The sequence below is a fragment of the Sturnus vulgaris genome, chromosome 5 (genome assembly GCF_052056855.1).
Source record: "Sturnus vulgaris isolate bStuVul1 chromosome 5, bStuVul1.hap1, whole genome shotgun sequence".
NCBI lineage: Eukaryota > Metazoa > Chordata > Aves > Passeriformes > Sturnidae > Sturnus > Sturnus vulgaris.
In genome coordinates this window covers 48,333,552-48,360,460 of record NC_142247.1, presented here as the reverse complement: position 1 = coordinate 48,360,460, position 26,909 = coordinate 48,333,552, and the positions used below count along the sequence as shown (strand labels likewise).

General features: G+C 38.6%; 1 protein-coding gene across 2 annotated transcripts; it reads right to left on the bottom strand.

Annotated features, from left to right (window-relative positions):
• Window positions 1–80: 80 nt before the first annotated feature.
• SLC13A4 (solute carrier family 13 member 4) lies at window positions 81–26,909 on the bottom strand. 2 transcript variants are annotated; one of them, XM_014881591.2, is made up of 16 exons: window positions 26,087–26,909; window positions 20,295–20,423; window positions 17,564–17,700; window positions 16,477–16,655; window positions 15,747–15,801; window positions 14,088–14,127; window positions 13,307–13,384; window positions 11,834–12,024; window positions 10,670–10,789; window positions 7,897–7,998; window positions 6,683–6,784; window positions 5,595–5,692; window positions 4,358–4,488; window positions 3,875–4,036; window positions 2,237–2,374; window positions 81–1,576 (listed from the first exon to the last, which is right to left on the bottom strand). In XM_014881591.2, exons 1-16 carry the CDS (start codon window positions 26,261–26,263, stop codon window positions 1,439–1,441), a joined length of 1,977 nt encoding a protein of 658 aa, XP_014737077.2. In that variant the 5' UTR covers window positions 26,264–26,909; the 3' UTR covers window positions 81–1,438. The 2 variants fall into 2 exon arrangements, with proteins under 2 accessions (XP_014737077.2, XP_088021808.1); XM_088165682.1 differs by lacking the exon at window positions 20,295–20,423 and having other exon boundaries at window positions 26,087–26,886.

The following is a 26,909-nucleotide window of genomic DNA, read 5'->3' as shown; positions in this document are numbered from 1 at the left end:
TCTCAACACTGCTTCTCTAAGGGTTTGATGGGTTATGGGTGAAATATATCCAATTTGTATTCTCATAGAGCACCTGAATGTGCAGTAGTGAATAATTTATTTTATTGACATTTTATTTCTGAAGAATAGACATTCACATTATTAACTAGAGAGCCTAGATTAAAAGTGGAAAGCATAACAATTCATTAAAGTGTATGTGTGATTACATGAGATTCAATCATTCTAATATACAGCTTAAATTTATTGACATTAAAGAAATTATTAAAAACTGGACGTAATACATGAGAAGACTTAATGAGTGTTACAGGGATCCAGTGAGGAAAGCAAGGCATTCACTTTGTTGATGAGAGATAAAGAGGTTGGCCTTTTCGCTTGGTAGTTATTTACTCTATGCCACAGTTTCCTACATTTGAAGCTCCTGCTCTCTGGGCTGCTAGAGAACAGGGGTTGTGATGTTCAAGTGAATGCACAAGATGGGGATATACACCAGCACCACACCATTTCAGCCCTCTCCCTTCTTACTCATGGAGCAGCACTGGGTACCATCAAGGATGAGACTTTTTTTGTCTGGGGAATCATAAGTGCATAACCAAACAGCAGCCAAAGAGACAGGAGAGCGATAGGGGGTGTTGACCTGGTAAGGTTTTGCTGGTTACAGCTTTCCCTGCAGAAAGAACTCCCACTGCAGTAATGATAAAAAAGGTCTTGAACAAAACTTTCTGTTCCGGAAACCCTTCCAAAGCCAAGACTGCAAGTACTGCAGTACTGGAAATTTATACTAGTGCTGTGTGGAAAAAAACCCATATTCTCCTTCCAAGGAGATTTCTCCTTCCTCTGTGGAGGTTTCTATTATCCCTTTGAAGTGCTGTAGCTGGTAGTTGGTAGCTGGATTTCTGACCAGGTTATATGAGTTAGGTGTTTTTTGCAAAGCATTGATGAGTCATAATAAAAGAAGAATAATTTGTCTTCAAAAGAAGTAAGCTTATAACACTCCTCTGGATTTGGGAATAAGGCTCACCCTACATTCAGTGTAGAAGTCAATGGTAGGACTGAATCTGCTACTGCTGAGTACACCAGTGTATGTGTACTTGTCTTCTGCCACTGGAGTCCTATATACAAGTCCTATGTAACAGCTCTAAGGCATGAAAAAGCTATAGGCAGATAATTTGGAGGAGTGGATTTTTACTGAGTTATGGTATCCTGGAGATAGAGCAAACAATAGAGCAAAGTTAATCTCTCCTTTTAACTCATGCTGATTTTCAGAACTGAAAAGCTGTTGCAGAAGACCTCGCATTGGATTCTCTTGGTAGTTTTACAATAGATCCTGGTTCTATGTATACACAAGTTTCCTTCTTTCTTTCATATGTGAAATGTAGATTCAATATTTTGTCCCAACTTGCTTTGGTCTTGCACTTTTGCTCTTTTTTTTCATCGAAGATTACGTTTGGCTTGTGATGTTGCTGACTGCTGCCCATTCTGGAAAGGTGTTCAGCTGGAAGAGCCTAATTCCCCACGTGTTGATGGCCACCATGACAACAGCCAGGCCAATCAGATTTACACCGAGGCCAGCTTTCACCTGAGAAAGCAAAATGCATCAGAGCAACTTAATAAAAAACAGTTAACATAGGAAAAAAATAAGAAAAAGGCAGTAGGGTCTATACTGACTCATACATAGTGTGATAATTTATGTATAGTGATTTCTAGAGCAAAAAAAAGAAAGCATAAATGAGAGCATAGGTGTCAGGGTATATATTGGAGTATTCAGGAATAATGGTTAGGGACTGAGGCAGTTCATTGTGAACTGCTCAGTTTGTCACTTGGACTTCTCAATCAGGTAATCAGAACGGGGAGCTAAACCACATGTAACAGGGTGATACACAACTTACTGTGGAGCTATGTGATAAATCTATTTCCTTATGCTCTCTTGTGCTTGTCTTAGTAGGTCAGTGCAAAGGATCACATACTCCTAAAGCTCTTTAGACCATTATATTAATTTAAAAAATACAGATAAGAAATGTGTACATCCTACAGCAGATCTGTGGTTGTTCTTAGCCTGACAGCTCTGTTTTATAAGAACAGTGCAGACATCACTACTTAATATAAGTGCCAATAAAAAAATTATAATTTCATCAATTTTAATTTTTTTTTTTTAATTATTATTATTGGCTGCTGGATGTAAGACTAGGTGTTGGAGTTGCATGAAGCATGGGAGGATATACCCAGTGCCAAGACTCACCATATCTTTGATCTGGCAGTGCCCATAACTGAAGACAATGGCATTTGGAGGGTTGCCCACAGGCAGCATCACCGCAAATGAGATGCACATGGTGACAGGAATCAGGGTGTATAAAGGGTTGATAAGCAGGGCTTCTGACTGGAAGAACAGAGGCAGAGAAGAGTTTCACCTAATCAGTAAAAGTCATGGCTGACAATTACTATGACTATTACAGACCCTCTCTGTTTGCTGTGACTCACACCTGCCTAATTTCTTAACTTAAGTGTGGAAGTATTTTTGACTGGTTGGGTTTTTTTAGAGCAATGCTATAATTTTGAGCTGGTCATGCTCCAGGGATCTCTCTTGAGACATTTCACACTGAGGGAGGGTGGAGTTTGCAACTAATAGGACACATTTGCTCTTTCTCCCACTTGTTTTCTGTGTCATTCTGTATTGTCTTCTGGACCTTAACACTGGCTGCTGCTTTGGTCTTCATCCACGAGAAGTCACAACAGGTTAGCACAATGAACTTGCTTCTTCCAGTAGCTGAATATGCTGGGACCATTATGTGATGACCTCCTGAATAAGAAAACCAGCTGTTCTCCAAACTTGCATGGTGAGAAGGCAGACATGATGAAATATTTTTTTTTTTTACAGTGCACTAAAGAATGCAGTTTTCAGTGGTGATACAATTTTCCATTTTCATTTACATTGCTCTGGCCCAGTTTTATATGAGAGGGAAAAGGAGTGATAAACAAGGCTACAATAATTTTGGGGAGGGGAGTGTCTCCAGGTTACTTTTGCAATCTAAAAAAGAGAGTCTACCTTAAGATGGCAGTTCATGCTACAAGTAAGTTACTGCTCCAAATACTTTTTCAGGAGAATCTCTTTCTGCATGGAGCAGAAGCAAATCTGAACTCCTAAGCCACAGAAACAATATTACATATTTTGATCTGACCACATCTTAATATTAACTCAGAACTGTTCACATAATGTGCTTTGGGACAATCCCATAAAATAGTTATAACAGGGAAAGACAATTAATGACCTCCATTCTTGGTAAGAAAAGTTTCATATTACACTTAAAAAAAAAGAAAATTTTCTGTAACTGCTATTCCCTATTCCAATATAAAATTATATTACTATCTCTTTCTTCTACCTTTGTCAATAACATCCTAATTTTTTTTCTGCCTCTTACAGACATCTCTGCTTTCTATGGTGGAAGACAGTATGCTTACCAGATAAACCCCTTGAACACTTCTAAATCTGAAATAAAATTTAGCACTCCAGTTTTTTCTCACAAGTAGGGAGCAGGTGACTACTAAGTAATGGATAACAGATTTAAAATAATATTGACAAAACATCTCAAACTTTATATGAAATTCACCTAACTTGTTGATTCCATAGTCACCTTTTCTTGTACCTGGCATATTAATTCCTCAGTGCATTTTTCTGAGAGGTATTGTAAATTGTTTGATGCTAAAATATGCTTTTGACTGCCCAAGTATAATATTTTTCCTAGTTCCAAGATTACAAAACAGTAGCTTGGGAACTGAGGCTGCGTTTCATGTGACAGAGTGCCAAGACCCTGACATCCTGAAAAATTCCCACGAGCCTGTGAGGAAGCAACAGACTAAAAATGTCACTATTTTAACTCACCATGCTGCATAAAATCGGCAGAAAGATGGTGATGGTTGCTGGATTACTAACAAATTCTGTTATCATGGACACCAAAATGCAAGCCAGCAGAGTTACAGCCCAGTAGGGAAGGCTGCTCAGGGAGAGCATTTGACGTCCAATCCATGTAGAGAGGCCAGAAGTCTGGGGAAAGGGCAGAAGCACAGGAATTACTAAATACTTGGTATATTTGTAAAACAGATTCTTGTTTCTGTGACGGTTTACGTCAGAGAACCCCACCAGCAAATAAACAAAGTTTAGATCAATGCATTTCCTCCTCTTGCTCAGTGAACTAGTTTTCACTGCAGTGCTTAATAAATAGCAAGAAATACATATATTGAGTGCAGAGAGTGCTGCCTACTACATTATGTACAAACTTTAACTGGGGAGTGTACAAAGGAATAAAAGAGCAGGTTGATAATATGTTTTAGGAAGGAAGATTTAAAAAGAAATCTAGACCAGTACCTTGCATCCAGCTGCTAAGGCATAACCTCCTCCAACCAACACTACAATCTCCCAGGGCATGGTCTTCTGGAAGTCCTTCCAGGTAATGATGGGCTCCAGTGTGTTAATGTCTGTTGACTTTTCACCATCTCCTATATCAAATAAAATATGTGACCAGTATTATACTGCCCTTTTTGCAAAGATCTCCACATTTTTTACAAGAATAGAAATGATTGAATATGCATGGGACTGCTGAGAGACAGGCAAAGAGGCAGTGCATTTCCTGTTTCTCTGGATAGCCTGGTCTCAGGAAGTGCAGTATATTTATTCCAAACCCCTGACTTTACCTTGGCTGCTCTGTTGATGTAAATAGTTGTAAACCCCTGTGTTTTCATGTTACAGTTTTTTGAGGGACTGTGAGCTGTCTTGTGATATGCATATGCAACTGTAGACCACAGAGGTGGTACTACCATGGGATTATATTATCAAAGCAGGGGTATGAAGTAGGACATGATGCCTGATAAAGTGCCCCTGATTTAGGCCCCTAGATTTTATCTGAGGATATTAGGTTTTTCAGTGCCTGAATATTTTCTTGAAGGAGGAGTTAGAGAGTGTCATGTTTTCCTAAAACTTGTACAATATATGACAGTATAAAAATATATGTTTATATACATTTATAATCTCTACATAAGACTGTGGAGACAAATCTACTTTCATACAGCACTGCTGAAAGACTGGTGCAGCAAACCAATCAAACCACTGAATGCTATTCCTCAAACACAAATGAGAAATAATCTCATTATCAAGAAAACTGTGAGAGAAACATTGCACAAAATTGGAACATCGTCTGGCACTTTATGACTTATGTTTATCTTAAGACATTACTGTGATTTCCACTGTATAAGTGATGACTTATTTTTTACTAGGGTTTATCTTGAGCTGAATTTGCATTATAGTTTTTTAATACGGAACTCCATCTAAACCTTTCCTAAAGCTCAGTCCTAAAGTCTAGTAACTCTGCTAGCACAGAAGAGGTGGCAGTCTCAGATTCAAGATCTGTTTGTTATCCTCAGAGTGAGACAATGTGAATTGTGGCAAAGGAAGAGAGGGTCTGATGTAGGAAGGGCTGGTATCAGAGGAGAAACTGAACCTTGACTTACCAACGTAAAAGTATCTTCTTGGAACTTTTTACAGACAAAAAAAATTCATTAGACATTGAAAAATGTACCAGCTGTCTTTCTTACTAGGTTCTCCTCACCTTTTCTCCTTTTTCCAAACCATGGCTTTTTTGCTGGAATCAGGAAAAGGAGAAACCCAAGAAATACAGAGACAGTGGCATCAGTCCGGTAACCTTTTCTAGGAAAGAAACAGCAACATTTTCATAAAAACACATTAACAGAAACATTTCCAACCACATCTCTGTAGGTGCAGTTGTATTCCCACATCTGAAGTCATATTAACAGGTCACTTGAAAAATATGCCTGCATATCAAGGATACAAATTGATTTTTTCCTCCATTTATTAAACTGACTCTGGTAGCCAACTTCAATCACAGCTCAACAATTTTTAACATTTTGGCTGAAAAAAAAATCCCTTTTGGTTTACAAATCTATTAACCTGGAGGTACAGAAAAATAGTGTGTTTACTGTAGTGTAAGAAACAGTAAACATGTTCTGGGGGAAAAGCCAAACCCAAGTGATCCATTAGAAATTGACTGTAGATTGATTTTAAATTAAATGTTTAAAACTCTTTCTGAATTTTGAGGAGTGCTAAACTCCAGTGATCATCAGAAAATCACAGTATTAGAAATTGTTTTTCTGTCAAAATTGGAATGAAAAATTAAAGTAATTTTATACACTAGCAATATAAAGTAAACTTACATTCAAATCACTTAAACTTTGATGTGCAAAATGTGTTATAGTAAGTTTTAATGTATTTTTTCAATATTATTTAAAATAAAAATTATTTGCTTCAGTCACCATTCTCAGCAATATTTAACTGAATGACATTTTCTTGATAAAACGCTTTTTGTCAAAAATTTTAATTTAAATTACAGTTGCAATATATTCTAGTGAAAACTTCTTTATGAATGCACTAAAATGTTTTTAGTTCAAAATCTGACCCTCCTATTCTCTTACATTTGAAATTTATTCATTTCTCAACTCACTTTGAATACTGAGAAATAATTGAATAATTTAAGAAAAAAATCCTAATTTTTAAATAAAGACTCAATTTTTCACAGCTTCGTTAAATGTGGCTGATGATTTCTTAGGGGGACAAAAATTGTAGAAAATTATAAGAAGCAAAGTTGTATTCCTGTGCAGTTGCTTAGGGGATTTTACTCACTTCTCAAAAAAAGATGACCATCCGGGTACAAAGCCAGGCTCACGAGTGAACCAAAGCAAGGTCATTAGGATGAAGAAGAATCCAGTCACCATCTCAGGATAGCTAGAAATAAAAAACAGAGAAAGCTAGGAAGTAATTCCAAGGTCTGTCTGAAAACTCAAGAGCAAGTTCCAGAAGAAGTAACAGAGTAGAAACTGGCTCCAAAAAAGGATAAAAAATGTATGAAAAATAGCAAGGAAGATTAGTTTGAATTAAAGAATTCTAGATTTGGCTCCCAGTTGGGAACCATCTAAATCCAGTAAGAAATAGGCTAAAAATATCCATCTCTATTTGCAATTCAATCATTCACAGGCAAGACCTGAAGGAAAATATTTCTAAATGCTTGTTTTGTACTTACATTATTATCTGATTAAATTAAATGTGTTAACAAGGTGAATTTCGTATTAGCATTCTACTGTAACACATTCGCTTTCATTTTTTAGAAGGGTAGAAAGCCTAAGAGCAAATGACAGTGTAAATTAGCACAGAAGGTGCACACAAGGTGACTTGAGGATACTTGAGGAGGCTTGAGGAATTTTAATTTAGCATAGATTTAAATTAAGACATATTTCATATTTAGGCACAGTCTGAACAACAGTTTAGTTTCAGAGTTTATTGTATTCAGGCAATTGATCTGTCAATATTTCAGTTGAACAGCACAAAAATGTTTTGCAAATAAGGAATTCTGTGCCATATCAGCCATTTTGAAAATGAAAACCTTACCAAATAATCTTTTCAAGAGACATTTCTTGCCATCATGCATAAATATTATGGGCAACTGGGAAGGCTGGACAAGTCATGGCATGGGAAAATGCCTTTTTTGAACTTCTAGCCACTAAAATAAGTATGTACCTGATCTAGGAAAAGGGGTCCTTTAGGGTTCAAAGACAAACCTTGACTCAGATGACCTTTTAACCCTGCAATAACCTTGAATCTTTTCTTTATTTCCCATTTTACTCAGAAATAAGTGAGTTACATGTTAACATACATGCTTGTAATGAAGTCTTTGATTTTAGATCATTTTTGCATTTAGTTCTAGTTCTATCCTGGAAGGGAGAAAAAAGAGCTGACAGTTTTAGAACAGGCTACATGAGCCCAGGGCAACATGGAAGACAATAAGAGATAATGGTTTGGCCAAGAGAGGCAAATTCCCAAGGAAGGCATATCTGGTTTACCTAATGTTTCCCAGCTTCTCATATTCCTCTTGAATTCTTCTCTCTGACATTTCTTCCCATTTGGTCTTCTTCTTCTTGCTCACAGAACACGTCTCTTTAAAACTGAGATAGCACAATAAAATTAAGCAAGGGCATAAAGAGGGGCAGGGGGAAGACTGTTAGGAGAAGATGCAACTGGGGCAAGGCCTGATGGCAACGGGAAAGGAAATTACTTCACATGTTATTTGATTAATCTGGTTTCAAGTTCTTTTAATATTCAATTCTAGACATAGTTGGAAGGTACCCACGGTGCTTGGGCTAGTACTGATTGGTATCACTGAGTCATCTTGAGCCATAGCTGGGCTCCCTCTGTGTAGGCTTCCTCAAAGAGCTGCCAGAAACTTCCAAAAGCTATGGCTGGTGTCTATCATCACATGGAAAGATTGTGATAGAGGTCAGCTATCAATAGAAATTTTTCATGAGCTAACTATGCTTTCCAGTTGGATTGGGGTTATCCAACATATTTGGGGCCTGCTCTAGCTTTTGAGACCATATTTGCCTTGAACATTCAGAATTTATAATAAGGGAAAGCTGTGCTTGGGATCCCATTAGCTGCCATGACCTGTCTGCTTCTGCTTATACTGTCATAATAATAGCTGCTTCTAAATCAGGCATGGTCAGAAAAGCACCACCCAGGCATATTTCCTAGCTGGATATATTGATCTTCCTATACATTTGTATGGATGTTAAGTGAAGTCCTTAGTTTATTAAGTATGCCTTCATTCTATAAGAAAGACATTCTTAACTGAAATTAAGATGCTTTCAAGCTCACTTTAACCCTCTCCTTTTCTTCTTTCCAGAAGTGTTGCCTTGCTGTGCTTTGAGCCACAGATCCCTCCTTTTTCAATCCAGCTGTACTCTACACTCTGTCACACAGAGGTGTTACAGTATCTAAGCCAGTCTAAAAGAGGCAGCAACAGTGACTGAGGTACCACCGCAGCACAACTTTTATAGTTCTTTTAGGTAATAATAGATGCTTCTCTGGTATTTTAATATCTCATTTGATACCTCACTAGGCCCAAACTGTAGCATTGGCCACATCATGGACTGCAGTCTCCCCCAGTGTATCTGCTTAAGGCCAGACTTGCAAAGGAATTTGCATTGCTCAAGATCCAGACAGCCCCTCACTGGTCAACAAAAGGACTTAACCAGGGTTTTCATTTCACATGGGCAAATATGTAACACCTTTTTTTTTAGCTCACCTAGCACTGCCCTTCATCTATAGGTATTTTAAATTTCCTTGCAAATCTCACTGTTAGACTTCAGTAAAATCTACTAGGGTGAGATGAGGCTGGATGAGCCTTCCAGGCTGGAAGAGAAGAGCTATGTCATTTATAAAGGGCAGTTCTGTAGTGATTTCTACCCTTATCTCTTCTTTGCTGGCAAAGATCCTTTGATGGGACCATTCTCTTTCACCCTTGACCTGGTCTAGGGCCTTAAAGTCTGAAATGCTTTTCCAGCTAAGCCAAGTAAGAATAGATTGATGGAACAGGGCTTTCTAGGAAAATAACATTACAGGAATTAATTAAACATTTATGCACAAACATAAGGCAGCTATTTCAGCATGTTCTAAGTGTTTCCAAACTCAGGAGGATGTGAAGACAGAGTAATGAAGCCCAGCTCCCAACATAATACGTTCATTAATGAAGTGCAGTGAATACGAGTCAGAGATTAAGGAACCTTGGAATCAACTAGCACTTCTCAAAAAGTCAATAATGTTTCAGTCTCTGGTATTATTTAAACAACATTAATCAGCATGAAGTCTTGGATGCAATGTGGAATTTCAATTTCTTTTTTTTCTTAAACCAAATTAATTGAAGGACATGTTAGGACCTGTTTCTTCTCAAGATTAAAAAAATGTGGCAGAGGGAATTTATATTAGCATTTTAATTTGGAACCACAAAACTCAGAGACTGACTGAGAGGGGTGTGGAGCAATTCACCTCTAAATTACTTCTTCAAATCTAGTCAAGGTCATCAGCAAGCAGAACTCATTATATTCGTTGGGTGAAATATTCATGTCAGTTCAGTTTACTTTTAAGAGTAAACTAAATCAAATGAAAGCCAATTTAATTCTAAGTAAACGTGTCTGCATCACAATTTAATGCAGATTAACTAATCCATTCTAAATGCACACATTTAGGCAGTTTTCATTAACTTTGTAAAGATAATATGTGGTACAAATGAACGAGAAAATGGAAACTTTTTCTTATTTTTGGGTTTAAGGACTTACTGGTATTAAATGTATTTGCCTCTTAGACTGAATCCTTCTGACTTTAAAAGAAATATATGTGGAGTCTATTTACCTTTAATTTTAACTGGATTTATGTTAATTTCATTGAGCTGGAGGCAGATCTGAAAAGTAACTTGTTCACTTGCAGTTATTTTTCTATTCATCTTTTAAACTGTGCTTTTCCAAAAGAACATATAACAAGATTTTTGGTCCACAAGGGAATCTTCACTGTCGTATGAGTAAAAAACAAAACAAACCAGTTGAATGCTTACTTCTATCAGCAATTCCTGGGCACTTCAATCTCAAGCAGTAATACTCTACACTGCTGTCTATGCAGGGCAGCTAAGCAGTGAGATGTCCTCTCACAATTTTTCTGGCAAGAAGGAAATTGTGCCTTAAATTCTGTCATTTTCCAATCAAAACTTCTTTGTGAGACACCTGTGAGAGGAGCTGCAGATGCCCTGCTTTTGTAATCCGTATATCTTGAACAACCTTCACTCACTTGCAGCCCAAGAACAGCCAGTGCAGCCAGAACCAAGTCAGGACCAACATGACTAGGGAGATGGGGAAGCTGAACAAAAACCAGGTTCCAAAATTCACCACTTCAGCTTTTGGGTACTGGCTGTAAATTAAAAAAGAGGATACATGAGAAGTTAGAAAAGTAAAGGGACATGGACCTCCAATAATCATAGTTGCACACACCTCTATGTGCATCTATCTGTCATGGAGTGATAGAAAAATTCCATCAGTTTGCATTTGCAACAGCTGCATTACATATGCAGAGTGAAACCAACAGACAAACAGTATAGCTCTCCAAACCTTTAACACCAGATACTCTGGATTGTCTGGCCAGCTTCAACACTTGGAACACTTTTTACCTGAAGTGGAACTCCATCCCTACCTGTGGTTTATGTTAAAGTTTCTTTTAGGATTGTCAGACTTCAAAATTATTTCACCCAGAACGTCTTTCTATGTCTTCTCATGGCCACACAAATATTGACTACATTCTGCTCTGACAAAGATATTGGATACGTGCATTTGATGCAACTGTCATAAAAGCAAGATCTTGGAAAATCCTGTAAGGCAGTAGTGGCAGCAGTACATGGTCAGAATCAGATCTAAGCTTGGATGTGTTTCTGTGCATAAGAAGTAGCACCAGTTTTCTGGCAGAAAAATATTCATGTCTCTGACATTGAAACATTCATGTCTTTCAGAGCCCTGGGCCTATTATAAAGGAAATACTTAGGTGATTGGAGAACTGCTTTCCATTTTCTCTGAAGCAAACATGTATGGCCACATAACTAAATTAGATGGGGTTTTTTGCACTACAGCTGCTTTTATGACATTTTTTTCGTTTGTGAGTATTTCATTGTCTTCTTTGCTATATCTTCATGGCTTTAGTGTTTACCTTTCCAGAGTGCCTGCTGCCTTCATGATAATCAGTATGTCAAATAAAAAAGAAACTTCAATGTTACCACAGTTTTTATTTTGCACGAGAGAAAGACATGGATATGTATTTACTTTCAAGCATTAACCATTGGTAATTACATTAGAGTAGAGGAAGAAGCAAATTTTCCTTCAGAGAGAGTGTTCTTACTAGGGTTCCTTGAGGTAGGAAATGACCCACAAGGATGATAATGACTCACCAAATCCCAGCGTCACTTACTTGTTGAAGTGGTCAAGGAATATGAGGCTGGTGGAGGTGCCTATGATGGTGGTCAGCCCTCCGATGGTTGCTGCGTAGGAGATGCTCAGTGAGAGACATTTGCAGACCACGTGGTCATGCCTGGTCTGGTACTGGTACTTGCTGCTCAGCCCGAGATCCGAGGGCTCAGGGGGCAGGACCAGGATCTGAGCCTGCAAGAGGACACGTTCACAAGCAAAGCAGGTGATCAGGACAGCAGGCCAGCTTGCTCTAATGCTAGAGTGATATGGGCCCAGAGATGCAACAGGTTTGTATAAAAGAGGCCAGATTTTTCTTCACAGGGATTAATTGTGTCAGTCCTGGAAACCTGTCCCAGGACCTGAAATTTCCTGGTCTGTGGCAAAAATGTAGAACAAGCAATAATCAGACTTCTGGCTAAGGTTTTGGCCAGCTCCAGGTCTGACTGGAATATCAGCGGGTTACCAAAAGCCTTTGAGGACTGCAGGGACAAGATGCCAGCACTGAGCAGAAGGAATCCATAATCCTTGAGGCTTGGAGCAGCCACCACACAAAGGCTTAGTGAACTTTTCACACTTAAACCGGCTAGGGGCCTCTAATTAGGAATGGAATGCTAGGGATCTCAACAGGGCATGGAAAAGGCTATGAGATGGGAATATGGAAGGAAAAGATGCCAGAAAACTTTGCTCCAAACGAAGCCTTCTTAACAGTGACAGGAAACTGTCTATGTTGGTAGATCAAGCCCTTGTACTGTGAAAAAGATGCAGTACTTCAAGGCATTTCTCATGCAATATGTAATTTAAGAATGAGGTAAAAGGAAGCAAGTGGTTCAGAAAGGCTTGTTATATACTAATTTGTAGTTCAATTTATTTTTGAACTGTGAACGCAAATTCATGTGTTGATTTTAGCCTATTCTTTCATGGACATAAACTGATGCCATTAGGATACTATAAAATTGTCATCCGAACCGCAATCTCCTCTTGGATCCACTCAAGAGAAGTAGAAATACCGAATGAATTGATTTAATGGAGGATTTTGAGGCTGGATATTTTGTAAGACAAAAAGGAAGTGGATACTAGGAGTACCTAACAAAGTGGCTGAACAAATTAATGGTCTGTGCCTGCTGCTTTTTTCATTCTGGGTAGGATTTTGTGTGCCAGGGATTGTTATTTATGAGTTGGACTATTTTCCAAGGAGGATTTGCAGAAACAATGTGGCTGTTACAGTCAAATAATAAAGGAAACTTGTGATCTCATTACTGGATGGAAAGCTAAATGAATTGTGCCAGCCATTGTGGAAGGGTCTTCTGAACATACCTATGCTGGGTGCATCTAAATGGGAGCAAGAACTGGCAAAGAGCCAAGCTCTGGCTGTGGTGAGATGATGAGAATGATTTCTTTCAAGGAACAAATATGAAACAGTAGGAAGAAGGTGATATTCTCATCAGTCTTTTGCCTCACCCTAAGATTTCCTTACCTGAGGAAGGTGCTGCCCATTGCTTGTAGAATTCATCGTTCCAATAGGGTTGGCTATCATGTGCACACTGTTCATACTCTGCAAGAAGGAAAATGCCTTTGGATTAGCCTTTCTTGTGTTCCTAGGGGAACTTGGAATAGAATTTGTTATGCTTTGTAAAGGTACCGGGTGGCAGGCTTCGGGAACCAAAAAAGAAAAATGAAAAAAAGGTTCCAAAACTACAAGAAAATCCAACCCTTTAAAAATCAGCTGTTAATTTTACTGGGGGGAAAAAAAGGTTTCAACCCCCTGCTTTTTTGATTTAAAGTGATTTTAAAGTCAGATTACAATGAGATTAGGTCTTCCTCTGTCACGTGGGAGACTAACAGATCCCTTGAGCCTGTGACTTTGTGATATGTGCAGCCTGCTGTAGCAACTGAGAATTCTCAGCTTCAGAAGCTGGCAATACTGGAACAACAAAAGGTTATAATTGAATTAGCTAGAAACTGTATTATGTAATTGTTAGTTCACTGACTGAATCTCAGGATCTCCATCAAAGAGTACAACAGACTTATTTTTTTTGTACTTATGTTGTTGCTGTTAACAGAGCTGATGTTCCACAATTGATTTGTGCAAACAGGCTGGCAGGTTAAATACAAAGCAATGCCTACTTTCTGCCAACAACCCCCACACATTTGAAATAAAGGGACCAGCAGTTTGTTTCAGAGCTGTGTGCATTTTGCTCTGCTGGTTCCTGTATTAGAAGACAGCGTAGAACAGAAGATACCACCTATGACAATACCTTTGAGTGCATCAAGGAGCTGAAGTCAGTAGTAGTAGCACTAAAAACAAAGAAAGGAAAATATTCTTTAAAAATGCCTGTTCACCCAGCACCTGCAAGAGGCACACATCATGGATAGGACGGGCAACCTCTGCAGGAGAACTAGTGCCTACTGAAATGCTGAATATCACTTATTACAAACTCTTCTGTGGGCTCTTGGCCAAACAATGAGAGTCATTATTATGTTTCATAGTTCAATCTCTAGCTGTGTAACAGTGGAGTTCCGCCTTCATGCAAGAAAAAATTTGTTTCTTGGTAGTATTTACCCCATTCTAGGAGAGGACTCCATTCTCTGTGGACAGAATCACCAGGCAATCCAGCACCACTGCTGCCTGTTCAAGTCAAATTCTTCCTCTGCCAACTCTTCCAATGCTGTTTCTGACAACCTACCTGTACCACATTAAAGCCTTTCCTAAAATCTGCCCTGTGTGGCAAGTGGATCATGCAAACAATCCACTGAACTTTTTTCCAGAAGATGTGCTACTTTTCCTGCCAAATTCAAAGCTCTTTTTGAAGTATTCCTATTTTAATAATAGTTCTATATGAAATATCCCACACACACTCTTCAGTAGGTTTTAAAGGGATTAATGTCATAATGCCAATCTGAAGATTTTATTTTTTATTGCATAGAAAATATATCTGGGATAAAAAGAGATAACAGAGGGAATATTGGAGAACCCAAATAGTCTCTAGACTAATGAGAAAACTATTTAGATCTTGCAAGTTAAAGTCATCAACCTGTACTGTTTGAATTATAGTATTTGTTTTAAACTAAAATAAAATTTAAAGTAAAAGAAACTTGTTTTTTTTATTTTGAACAGTTGCAAACAATACAGAAGGAGCTCAGAAAGGGACTGTGCAATTTTGTTCTCACACTTCATGTGCTCCTCAGAATTGGCCTATAATAAATTTTTAGAACATTACCTTTGTATACTGTCTTGTATATCTTGAGTTGATGGTTAATTTGATAATTTGACAAAGAAATTTGTCCTTTACTTGATTTACCCTTTCCCCTTATTAGATTCTACCCAAAATAGAAACTACTAGTGTTTCAAACCTCTGAATAAATTTGTCTATATTTAAAGATGTCTTCTACAAATATTGGAGGGTAGGAGGGGTGGTTTTTTAATGGATTCTCTCTCCCCCCATGTCCCCCTGCCCTCCACTCTCATCTCTCTCTTAAATGCAGGCAGTTCAGACTTTTTTAAGGAATGCTCTGTAAGTGATGGTCCCTCTGGATATGTCCTGTGGGCAATCCGAGCTGTACTTGGATCCTCTCCATCACTGTTCCTTCAGGGGAACAGAAACTAAAATCTGTGGACAGCATTTTCTTACACAGCATAACTCAGACTTCAAAAGAGCTCTCAAACCCCTAGAAATATTTTCCTTCTCCCTAAAATATCCATAGTGTTAAAAAATAAATGAATACTGTGAAGCTTTAGTGAGATCCAGACCATTCTATTAATCCCATTTAAAATGTAAGCCTTCCTTGTCAGTCACATGTGAAACATTCACTCATAAGGTTTTGCTTGCCCTTCCTGGCGCTACTCTAGGGTTCATATCATTGCATCCTGTGTAGGGCTCAAATGTCCAGTCCTGGTGTACAGGGTTCATTCTTACTCCTCATTGATGAAGATAAGCTCCAGTGAAGGTTGGCCATGCTTTTCACCAAGACCTGCAACAGAGGAGCAGAGGGTAAGAATTGAGCTGAGCCCCTGGGTCACACCAATGGAGCAGCTGCTGCAAACAAAAGCTTGTCCAAACAGTCTCAGGTGCTCTCTTGATGTGGCATTTTCTTATTTTGTATTGTACTGATCATGTGCATCTGACAATTAAAATGCTATGATGCCTACATATATTAGAAAAGGTTGGATTAAATAATTTTCGGCTGGGAAAACGTAAAGTGAAAGAAAAGAGAGCTTCTTTTCTTCCTAAACCTTTTCCTTCTGGTAAGGAATGATCAAAATAAACCTTAGAGCTCTTACCAATATTTTATTATGGGATTGTCAAGAGAAAACTTCTGAGCCTCTTCTAAATTTCCTGGACTTTATTCCCAAAGGTTTCTTTCCAACCCTGTAAAACCCTATGACCAAGAGTTTATGACACACAGCTACAGCAGATACCCTAATTCAGTATACATAGTTTCCAAACTCCCATTCTTCCATCATTTCTAAAACTTCCTTTCATTTTTTGAAAAGAATACCAGAGTACAAAAATAAAGAATATATATCAATGTTTTTGGCAGTGTAAGTCAGACAGATCTGACCTCTATAAGATTTGAATAATATGTATCAACAAGTCTGGTCACTGATAAAGGAATGAGAAAAGAGTGACCAATACTGACAAATACCTATTGGCTTGTTTTCTTCCGCAATGCTGCCGGCTGTGGTGATGACCTCACACTCCTCCTCAGCATTCACCAGCTCCTGCAGCACTGCCTCCACGATTGGCATCACCATGGCTGTGGTGGAGGTGTTGGAAAGCCACATGGAGAGCACCGTGGTGCAGCACATAAAGCAAAGGAGCAACCTGGACCACAGGGAAACACCGTGCTGGAGGTTGAATTATTCCCTTTTCTTTCTGTGGAATTTTCTCCCATTGTTATGCTAAGTAATTGTGGCTACACCTTAAAACGACAGATAATGTTCTCTCGTAGGGGGGTGGCTGGAGGGGGAGGGGGGGAACCGGAAAAGGAAAGATGGGACGGGGGGTCTGGAGCTGGGCTCTCGCTCTTGCTTGGCTCGTGGAGTGGGAAGACAGCCTGGGCTCCGCTCTGGCATCTCCCCCTGCCATCCCAGCACTGAGATCCACGCTCCCTGCCTTTGGACATCGCTCTGCTGCTCTCCCATCTCACCCTACTATCTCCGGACACTCTGCTGAGCACCACGACCGACACCGTGAGGGGGAGTCACTTTCCCATCCCCTCTCACCCCTGGGCCGCGGCCGCCATCACCCAGCCCTCTTCAACTGCGCGGGACCTGCCCTGCCCCCACAGCACCGGTAACAGCACAGGGAGACGGCCTGCGGCCAGAAGGGACTGGAGCGGAGCTAGACTGTTCTGTTGCCAATTTTTATACCTGTTGTTGTTTTCTGCCTTGTTAGATACCAGTAAAGAACTGTTATTCTTATCCCCATATCTCCTGCCTGAAGGCGTCTGAATTGGACCTAAAATAATTAAAAGGGAGGGGGGTTGCACTCTGCATCGCAGAAAAGGGGCTCCTGCCTTTCCTTAGACCATACCTGTCTTTCAAACCAAGACACACTGGGAGTCGGAGGTGGCAGAAAAAGGAGAGGAGAATTTGTAAGCTTTCAAACTCTGAAAGGAAAGATGGTTATGAAAAATGCCCTAAACCAAGGTAGCTTTTGCCCATGGATCAGAGTGGTTTCAAGATACTGCTCTCAGCCTCAGACTACCCCAAAGCCAAAGGTTCACTCACATGCCTGGCTTGGCCCCAGCCATCATCACCATGCGCAGGGCAATTCGCTTGTGGAGATTCCACTTTTCTACAGCAGCCGCCACACAAATCACACCCATGAGGAGCAAAGTTGTGTTCTTGAAATATTCAGCAGCCACCTGCATTAAGGGCCAGGAGGAAGCAGTCAGTTAAAAAAGCAGTAAATACCCTACACAGAAAGCATGCTGAATGAGAAGAAATATAACATTGTGCATTTTTGCTCCCTGGAGTAGGAATGACAGGGAGCTAGAGAAAATGAAGAATTCATAAATCAGAACATTCTCTTTAATCTCTTTCTTATTGTGTTTACAAATAAGGCTCTATCCCTGTTATTTATAGGCTTCTCAGTTTTGAAGAGATCAAGAGAAATGTTGTATTTGCAAGCAGAATGTTCAGTGCCTCAGTCAGTAAGTCAGTCATACTCAGCTGGGCTCAGATGGAAGAAAGCACAGGCAAAACTGTACTGAAGGCAGCTTATTCATGTGCTTCATCTGCTTTTTCATTCTGGAGGTATTGTTATCTATCTTGCTATTGTTGTCTATCAATTTATTCTGTCTTGTTCAGCTTTTGGGCAAAATGTGGCATCCCTAGATCCTACAGTGTAAGAAGAAGAGTCTTTGGGGACTTGCTCTTTGCTCTTTTTAAAAAAAGGTTGGTATACTGCTGCAGTGATCCAGAAATCCTGTGCCAAAACTTGCCATATTGGAAATCCACTTCCAATTTATCAGGAAAAGAGGGTAAAGTTTCAAGAAAAAGAAACTTTAATCTAAAGATAATGAGCAAAAACAATCACTGGCTCAGGAAAATATTCAGAGACTACCTCCAAAGCAGGAATTGTGGATGTGAGTCTTGCTAAAATATGAGAAGATATTCTGTGAAGCAACTGCAAAAATGACAAATTAAGCAACCCATAAAATTCTTACACAAACATACACACATACTTTTGTAGAAACAAACAAAATGGGAGAAAATAAAAGTTACAAACAGATGCTTGGGGTCTAGCAAAATTTTTCATTTCATTTTGATGCAATCCTTCCTAGGTTGTTGCTGGAATAATTTTCAAAAAATAATTTTCAAATTTTAATTTCTTCAGTTTAAAACTATTTCTCTAGCCAAATGTTGGTGCCAGGTTTTTAAAACAATTCCTATCAGAGGAAGCAATAATTTTTCCATTTTCTTCAGTTATACTGATGCTCCTCCGTAAAGTGCAAGAGTGGCAATAATGGTATTTTGTGACATCTGCAACAAGCTTTATATTTAATGTAATTTATTTAATAAATCCCTATAGTGACTAGACTTGGACATCATAACTGTGTGCCAGAACTTTTAAATATCACCTTTTTGGCTTTCTTCCATTTGTTTCTTTCTCATTAACTTTCTTAATTTTCCTGCTACCTTTTCAAAAAATAATGAGGTGAATGAAGGAAGTCCATCAATCCAGCAGCATGAGGAATCTGGGCTTTTTTCACTTTATTCCTTTCATAGACATTTTGGAGAAATAAGTGAATGCTAATAGTCTTATTATTACCAACACACATATATATGACACACTGGTTCATGTTCTTAAACCTCTGTGAGTTATTTTTAGCTTAAATAGTAGTAATTTTCTAGGCAAGAGTCACTCCAGAACAGCAGATTGGAAATACTGCAACATCTTCAGAGTTTTTTATTTTTGAATGCAGAGATTTATTTTTGTTCCTAAAGCAAATAATACATTCTTTGCAGTAGTCTTAGTGTCACTTTATTTGCTGTTGCATTGAATTTTCTCTCAGGCTGACATTAAATTTCCTTCTTCAATGTGCTGCCAAATTTTTTAATGAAAATGCACAACTACTTTACCTTTATGTTAGGGAAAGAAATTGTGAAAATACTGAATTATGTTGGTATGAAAATGTATCTCATTTTATCACAAAACTTGGGGGAATAAGCAGTCATAAAACTCTCAGCACATGCTTGTCCTTATCCATTTATGGGTATACCCAGTGCTAGATTGTGAGAGAAAGCCAACAATTTTATGTTTGCTACATATTCCTCTGCATTCTTATCTGTATTACTTGTCTTTAAATCAAACGTGCTGTCCCCTCATCCCCCCAAAAGAGATAGAAAAAGGCAAGGGTAAAAAGGGTTGTAGAGAACACAAAATAAATTTTTGGCATATAATGAAGGAAACTAACACTCAAAAAAACCTCAAGTAAGAAAATTCAGGACAGATCATAATGACTTTTTTGTACAACTATTCCTTTGCCTGAGAACTCATGGCTAAATGTAGCAGTAGGTTACAGCTTTGCCAAAGCACTAGACATCCACCTGTATAACAAAATTATCTAGTTCTTTGCAGCAAATGATAACTGGTTTTAGCATATGTAGCCTCTTGCCTTATATGACATCCATAAATAAAATTGGAAAGAAACTTTACAGTGTATCCTATAGCTGCTCTTTACATGGATTTGAGGAGGACAAAGATGAGATCCTCTGGTGCAATAGGTGTTAACAATCCTTGGTAATGCAGTGGCTGAAAGGATGGACAACTCTCCTGGCCTATGCTACATCTATCTTCAGATAAAGAAAGCTGGTGGGACTGAGTTACACATTGCAAGATGCACATTTCTGCCTCCCATATCTCTGAGTCTTGCTACTGCTCTAAGATCATCCTCATTCAAATAATTAGCTGAGAGTAAGAACATTAAATGATAAAAACACACAACAGTCCGACCTCACTGGACTTCATGACCCCAAAGAGAGGGTACAGGAAAGCAGGAACCAAGGCTGCTGCCCCAAGAGGCACTGCTTCAGACACCCAGTACATAGCTGTCACGATGAGCACGTAGGCACACGATGCTTCCTGCAGGGACAAAGCACAGAGCATGAGTGTTGCTGCTCCACCACATGCTGTGGGGAGTCCTGTGAACTCACCCATAGCATTCTTCAGACTGTGGGTGCCTGGGTTTGAAAAAAACCTAAAAGGACTGCATTGGGACCTCCAAAGGTGCAGCTGTTTGGGTGTGAAATCTTGGCTACCTTCTGAAGGGACAGTGTCAGAAGATGATGCTAATGGACGTTTTCACTCATAATCCAGGGAAAAGCTTTGGGATAAGCCTATTTATCAGCAAAATAATGGCTTCAAGTGCATTTGCCAATTTGTTTGATTTCCATAATCCAGTATTTACCAAGCATTCAATCACAACTCTTCAGATTAGACCTGTTGACCTGTTAACTCTGCATATTTTTCTCCCCAGTCCTGAACAAAAATAGGACCTGTAAGTTTTCAGGACCAGGTGAGAGCATTCATATTTTCCATAGAATTGCCTTGCAGTTATTTTGGGAAATGCTCTGGGAACTTGGTGGGGGGGTTTTGATTGTTTTTGGTTTTGTTTTTGTTTTTTTACAAATGGTGTGCAAACACCTTTGTTAGTTGAGTTTATTTGCTCAGGTAATTTCTACAGACCTTTGGAAGATGACCCAGTCCTGTGGGATAGGAGTCAATGGGTGAATTAAATTAATTAAACAAATTTGCTGCTGTCCAAGGTTCTGGTATAAAACGGCATGAGATCATCATGGTGAGCAGTCATGGGGAGCTGGAACATGATGGAGAAAAGTGCTATCTGCTGAATATTCTTACAGGAAAACACAGCTAGTGAATGGAGGTCTTCTGGTCCATTTCTCAATATAGGTCTTTATGGCACTCATTGGAGCTCTCCTCATGCTCAGTTTGTTATACTTAGCAATAGTTTCCATACTTAGAAATACTGGGGATGTCTGCTGGTAATAATTACAGAAATCATCCTCAATAAAAGGTTTTTCTTTTTCTTTCCCTCTCTCAAATCTGAAGCCAAGTGTTTACCTTAACCTGCTGTTCTGTGGCAGTTAGTAGGTCTGCACTGATTTCCTCCAGCTGTAAATTTATCTGTTCTTCATTATGCACCAGATGCTCCATATGAACTTACTGAGACATAGGGAGTCACATCTCACAAATGGCTATTTAGAAAAATTCACTGTTCACAAATGCTATTTGAGTCTTATAAAATATAATTTTATATATTATACATCCATCCTAGCTGGATGACTTCTAAATATAGGAGCTTTCAAGAGGTTACATGAGCAATTTTCACAGATCCTTGTGCAAATCGAAGAGCATGTTTTACATTTCATTGTGTTCAATCAGTTTTGTGAACAAGGTGGTAAAGCCCAGTGAAATTATACAGGGATGTGGATTCAGTGGAATGAATCAATAGCTTGTATTTAAATTCATCTTTATATATGTCATTTTTACATTGCCTCTAAAAAGCCACAATCAGATGTTGATTTTTTTTAAAGTACAGCTCATAGTAATAACAGGCAGAACACAGCCCAGAGAGGAAGTTAAGATAGATTGATAGGTACTATTCCCTTTACCTGTGTAAGAATTGTAGCCAAAGTTACTCAGAAGTTTGAATTTAAGTTAGTTACCAGATCTTGCTCTGACTCCTATTTCAGAATAGTGTAACATTAAACAGTTATTCAACAAAACCAGGTTATATTGGATATTGGGGAAAATTTCTTCAGTGGTAGGTTGGTCAGGGATTGGAAAAGATTGCCCGGAGAGGTGGTGGATCCACCATGCCTGGAAGCTTTCAAAGGACATGTGGATGTGGCCCTTGGGAATATGGTTTAGTGGTGAACACAGTGGTGCTGGGTTAGCAGTTGGACTAGATGATCTTAGAAGTCTTTCCCAACATGAATGATTCTATGACTCTGTGATTCTATTAGGCAGGGCCACTAAAATAACTCAAATGAATTTATAAGAAATCCTAACTTCCTTTGAGCAGATAAATGCCAATTACTTGAGAGGTTATAAAGAGTAGCTGAAAGGCTGCTGGGGAGATATAGCTCTGGATAAGCCAACTTGATGCTCAGACATGTTTAACTACATTATACCTCGAGGTTAATATTCCACAGAGAGCAGAGCATAGGGCCTTTTTTGTCACCTAGTGACTCTGACAGATTTTTAATTATTAACTCATTAGCTTCTGCTAGTGTCTGCAAGGGCTCTGTATCAGATTCAGCAGTTTTCTGAGGAGAAAAAACTTCTAAGGAAAGAAGAATCAATGATTTTTATTTTAGAGCAGTACACATCTAAGATCCAAGGGGTATGATTTGCCAAAATTAATCATATAAATTTCATCTCAAGCTGAATCCAAACCATTTTCTCACTCCAAAAATGTACATCTGTCTAATTTCTTTGAGCAACGATTATTGTTATTTTCTATTACTCCTCTGTGTATGGCAATAAAGTAGGACGTTGGTGAAAATGGAATAGGACAAAGGGAATTTGCATCTCTACCAAAACCTTACTGGGATGGGCACTAAGTCTTTCTGTTTTCTATGCACTAGGCTGTAATCGTTTTACAAAAAGACAAAAACAAAAACAAAAACAACAAAAAACCCCATATTTTTAAATGGTACAAAACTGTAAGCAAGTACTGGCAAAGCCAAGCTTGCTAATCTCCACTAAAAACTTAACCGGCTTGTCTGGCAACTTTATTTATTTTCTCAGTTAGTTTCCAAGAGAAACCATATTAATCTCTTCTGTTTAATTGAACTGAGTTTATATATTTAATTAATGGTTACCAGAGCTACTAAGTATCACACTGAAGCAGTGGCAGTGTAATTTTAACTGTTCCACCCTCCTCACTTGTTGTTTTACAGCTGAAAATTTCTGTTAAGCTCACCTCATAGCTTGAAGCAGGGAATATGAAAACGTGATGGTTGGAGGGACTATCATCTAATTATCTGTCTTCAGTCAGCCACTTAGGGAAAAGAGGTGCTGAAAGGAAGCCATGGCTAAAAACTCCACACTAAGGGTCATGCATAAAACTTCTGTAATTAAAATGTCCAAAGATCTCAGAATGATTAAAAGGAAGAATAAATTCTGTGTTGGAAATTTGCCCACTTAAAGGTGTGCATTGCATATCTTGCATGCAAACATGTGGTTAAGCTCCGCAAAGAGGTAGTCCAGCCTCTGGAATAACAACTTTGACTTTATGGGATCATGCTGAAATTCCATCCTTCAGCTTGTATAAAGAAAACCAAAGGTTAAAGAAAATATGTCATCTATGGCTCTTCAGAGCATACTCTGTGCTTTGGGGTCCATTCTGCTGATTTGGCATATCAAGATACCAACATCCCCTGATACTGCAGGTCTCACAGCTCTGAAAACAGCTGACTTCCAGGAGTCATCCAAATGTCCTTGACTGGGTGCAGTGTGGCCACAGGAACAGTGGTCACAGAAAGCCTGTCCCCAACTGACTGAAATCATGTGGCATGCCTTGTGGTATCTCTGGCAGCTTTATGAAAAAAAAAAAAAAAGGTGGATAAAGATTACAAAAGAGAAGAAAAAAATGCTCATGTGTCACTATAAACAATGAAGGAAATAAAGACAGAATAAAAAAGACTCTCAGTTTGTAAAGCACACACTTTTTTTGACTTGAAAGGCATTTATGTATGTCCAAACCTGTGCTATAAGTTCAGTCATAACTCTGGAAGGAGAAAAGAAATTCAAGCAAATTTTCTCAAATTTATTTTTCACCCAACCATTTCTTTTCACAAAATAATATAAAAGAAGCTGTAGCCTTTATTCCCATTAGCAGCAACTACAAACAATTCTGAGGCCTTGTGCTCCCTTTGATCTCTCTTGCAACTACACACACTCCTTTGATATTTCCAGAGATGTGCTGGTATCATCAAAGAAACTGGAAGATGATTCTCTGCAGAAATGCAAATATAAATGACCTGGTAATTTCAATTTCTATAAAGAAGACAAAAATCTAATAGAATTGTAAAAATACAAACGTGAGCAGGTATCAAATTTAATCTTCATAGTTAAAAAGTAATCATAGTCAATGGGTTGCAACAAAGTAAAATCTACATAAAAGCACTTGCATAGTGTACTGTCAGCTGAGTTTATTGCATGTAGATGTTTTCTAATAGCACTATAAACTTTTGTCCAGCTTTTGGTCAGATTGTCAGCTGTACTTTATCCTCTGTGTGCACTCACATATATACAAAGTGGATGTAAATCTCCACTGGATGGAATTTCACATCACTTTGCAGTAAAGCAGCACCACGAGGTGCAGAGTAATAGTACAGAGGAGCTCGGACTGTACAATAACAATTCTTACAGCAATCCTGTCAGTGAACTCCTGCTTCAGCACCCATAAAGTTCTTTACCATCCCCTTGGTTGAGCATGCCAGGGAGTATCTCTTTTCATGTCACCCTTCCAGTGATATCAGAGGAGATTAAACCCTTCTGTAAAACAAGCCTCTATGAAAGGGTGAGCCTTTCTGTTCCCTGAAGAGCACAACTGTCTGTTATTCATTCCCTCTCTTGAGATAAAAGAGATGAAAAAGTACTGTAAGAGAACAACCACGATGCATTGAAATTCAAAGCAGGAAAATTCAAAGTGAAACTTGCAGTTCAGTGGTGCAGGAACATTTCCCTTCTATGAACCCTGGTTTATTTTCAAAACAAAATGTTACTGTTTTGTTTTTGAAATCAGCAGTGCAATTTCTAATCCTTTGCATTTCTATTGGATAAAGTACTAGCATTCATAAATCCCCTGATACTTAAAGGAAGAATTAATCTTTAGGAGGGTAGAGTATAGAATGGATATTGCTACAACTTTTGGATAGATTTATGTCTAGGACTATGGGGAAGGACAAGCTGCAGATTTTTAATATGTTGCAAATTTTGAAAAGTTAAATATCACCACCTTTCACCTGCTTTCCCCTTTAGCAGGGAAACATTGCTATTTTATGGGTTACAACTGCAGAGATCTGCAATGAAAGGACTTTACCATGTGGTCAGGGTATTCAGTATCTCCAAAGCAGTATCAGCAACACAGCTGCATTCACTCCTTTTCCTGGTCTGTGTATTAAGCACAGGATATTCCCTCCTTTGCATTGCTGTGCATGTTTCTGGGCCAGCATTTATGAGCCAATGTCAGAGCTGCAATGTTCCAGTAGAGGTACCTACACCTGCTCTGGAGCAGCCAATGCCTGCATTGTCACCAAGTCCTAGTTCCTGCCTCACCTAAGTTGCTATCTTTATAAATCCACACTAAATTGAAAGTCCCTCCATGCATACTTATTACTAAAAAACTTAAGAATCTATAAGCATTCCTTTTAAAGACCTCTCCTTAAAGAAAATGTCATGGATGTGTTTGTTCTGTTCCCCTTTACACACAGATATTATTTCAGAAAGAGGTCCAACATTACTGCTTTAAAGCAATGCTTTTCTAGCTTCACCTGGCTCTTCAGCTCTGCTTATGATTCTACTCAAGGTAGATCTAGCTCTTAGTGATGATTTCTCAGCGACCCCCACGGTCCTTCAAATATGAGTCTTTGATTTTTCTAAGATCTGTGCTTCTTGATGTCTTTGTCCTTCTTTTTGCACACTGCTAACTTAATCAGCAGGACTACCTGCTACACTCGGAAGATTTATTAAAAAGAAAATGAAAATATACTTACACTGCTGGGATATATGAGTGGCAGAGGAAGCAGCAGAAGTGGAATGAGAACAACGAGCAAGAGATTTCTGCATCGGAGAATCTCCTTCATCACTGCCATACTCCTTCTGGTGGCTTTCTTCTCCTTCAGATTCTTCTCTGGTTCCTCAGATATTCCAGTTTCATGCCACGTTTTCATTCACCTGTGCCTGGATTCCCCCCAGAGATCTCTCACAATCTCATCTCCTATCCCCACCGTCATCTAAAATACCTTTCTTAGTTTATTTATTCTTCAATATGTTGTTTTGAAGAGCTTTTTCGATTAAAAAGACATTCAGTTTATGTAGGGCTCATTAGCACATCTGATTTTTTATCACAGCATAACACACAGAGGTTTGCAAGTTGGAGCATATTGATCTTTTGAAAAATTTTCTTTTTAATTCAGACTCACAGCTGTAGATGTGTTGTATCCTTATTCCCATGTTTTATAGAGTTTTTTCTTCCATCATCTAGTGGTGTTTTTTCTGTTTTCATAAACCAGGCAAGATATGTTTTGAGCTGCTGCTTTTCCTCCTGTTTGATAGTCTCAAAGTCAAATACAGTTTCTTTTCTGCTGGAAAATTACTAAACCAAACAATTTATTTTTCAATGCATAGAAGTAAATTTTCAGGTACTTCTTCTTTAAAGAAAAGATCAACCCCCCCCTCCATTTGCAGCTCCTTCGGATTTTACTTCTTTGCTTCTATTTTGTGTATACCTTTACCCTACTTTTTGCCCTGAGCTTGGAATTCACAGGGCAGTAATTCCAATATGGATTATACTTGATCTCACAACAAAAATTTGTT

What these genes read in the sequence shown, in the direction of transcription:
- SLC13A4 (XM_014881591.2), bottom strand. Translation starts at nt 26,263, where the DNA reads ATGAAAACGTGGCATGAAACTGGAATATCTGAGGAACCAGAGAAGAAT. An exon ending in GGAAGAAAACAAGCCAATAG is followed by an intron (nt 15,802 to 16,476) that starts GTATTTGTCAGT and finishes CCTCTGTTGCAG; the next exon opens with GTCTTGGTGAAAAGCATGGC. An exon ending in GCTCCTTGATGCACTCAAAG is followed by an intron (nt 13,385 to 14,087) that starts GTATTGTCATAG and finishes TCCTTCTTGCAG; the next exon opens with AGTATGAACAGTGTGCACAT.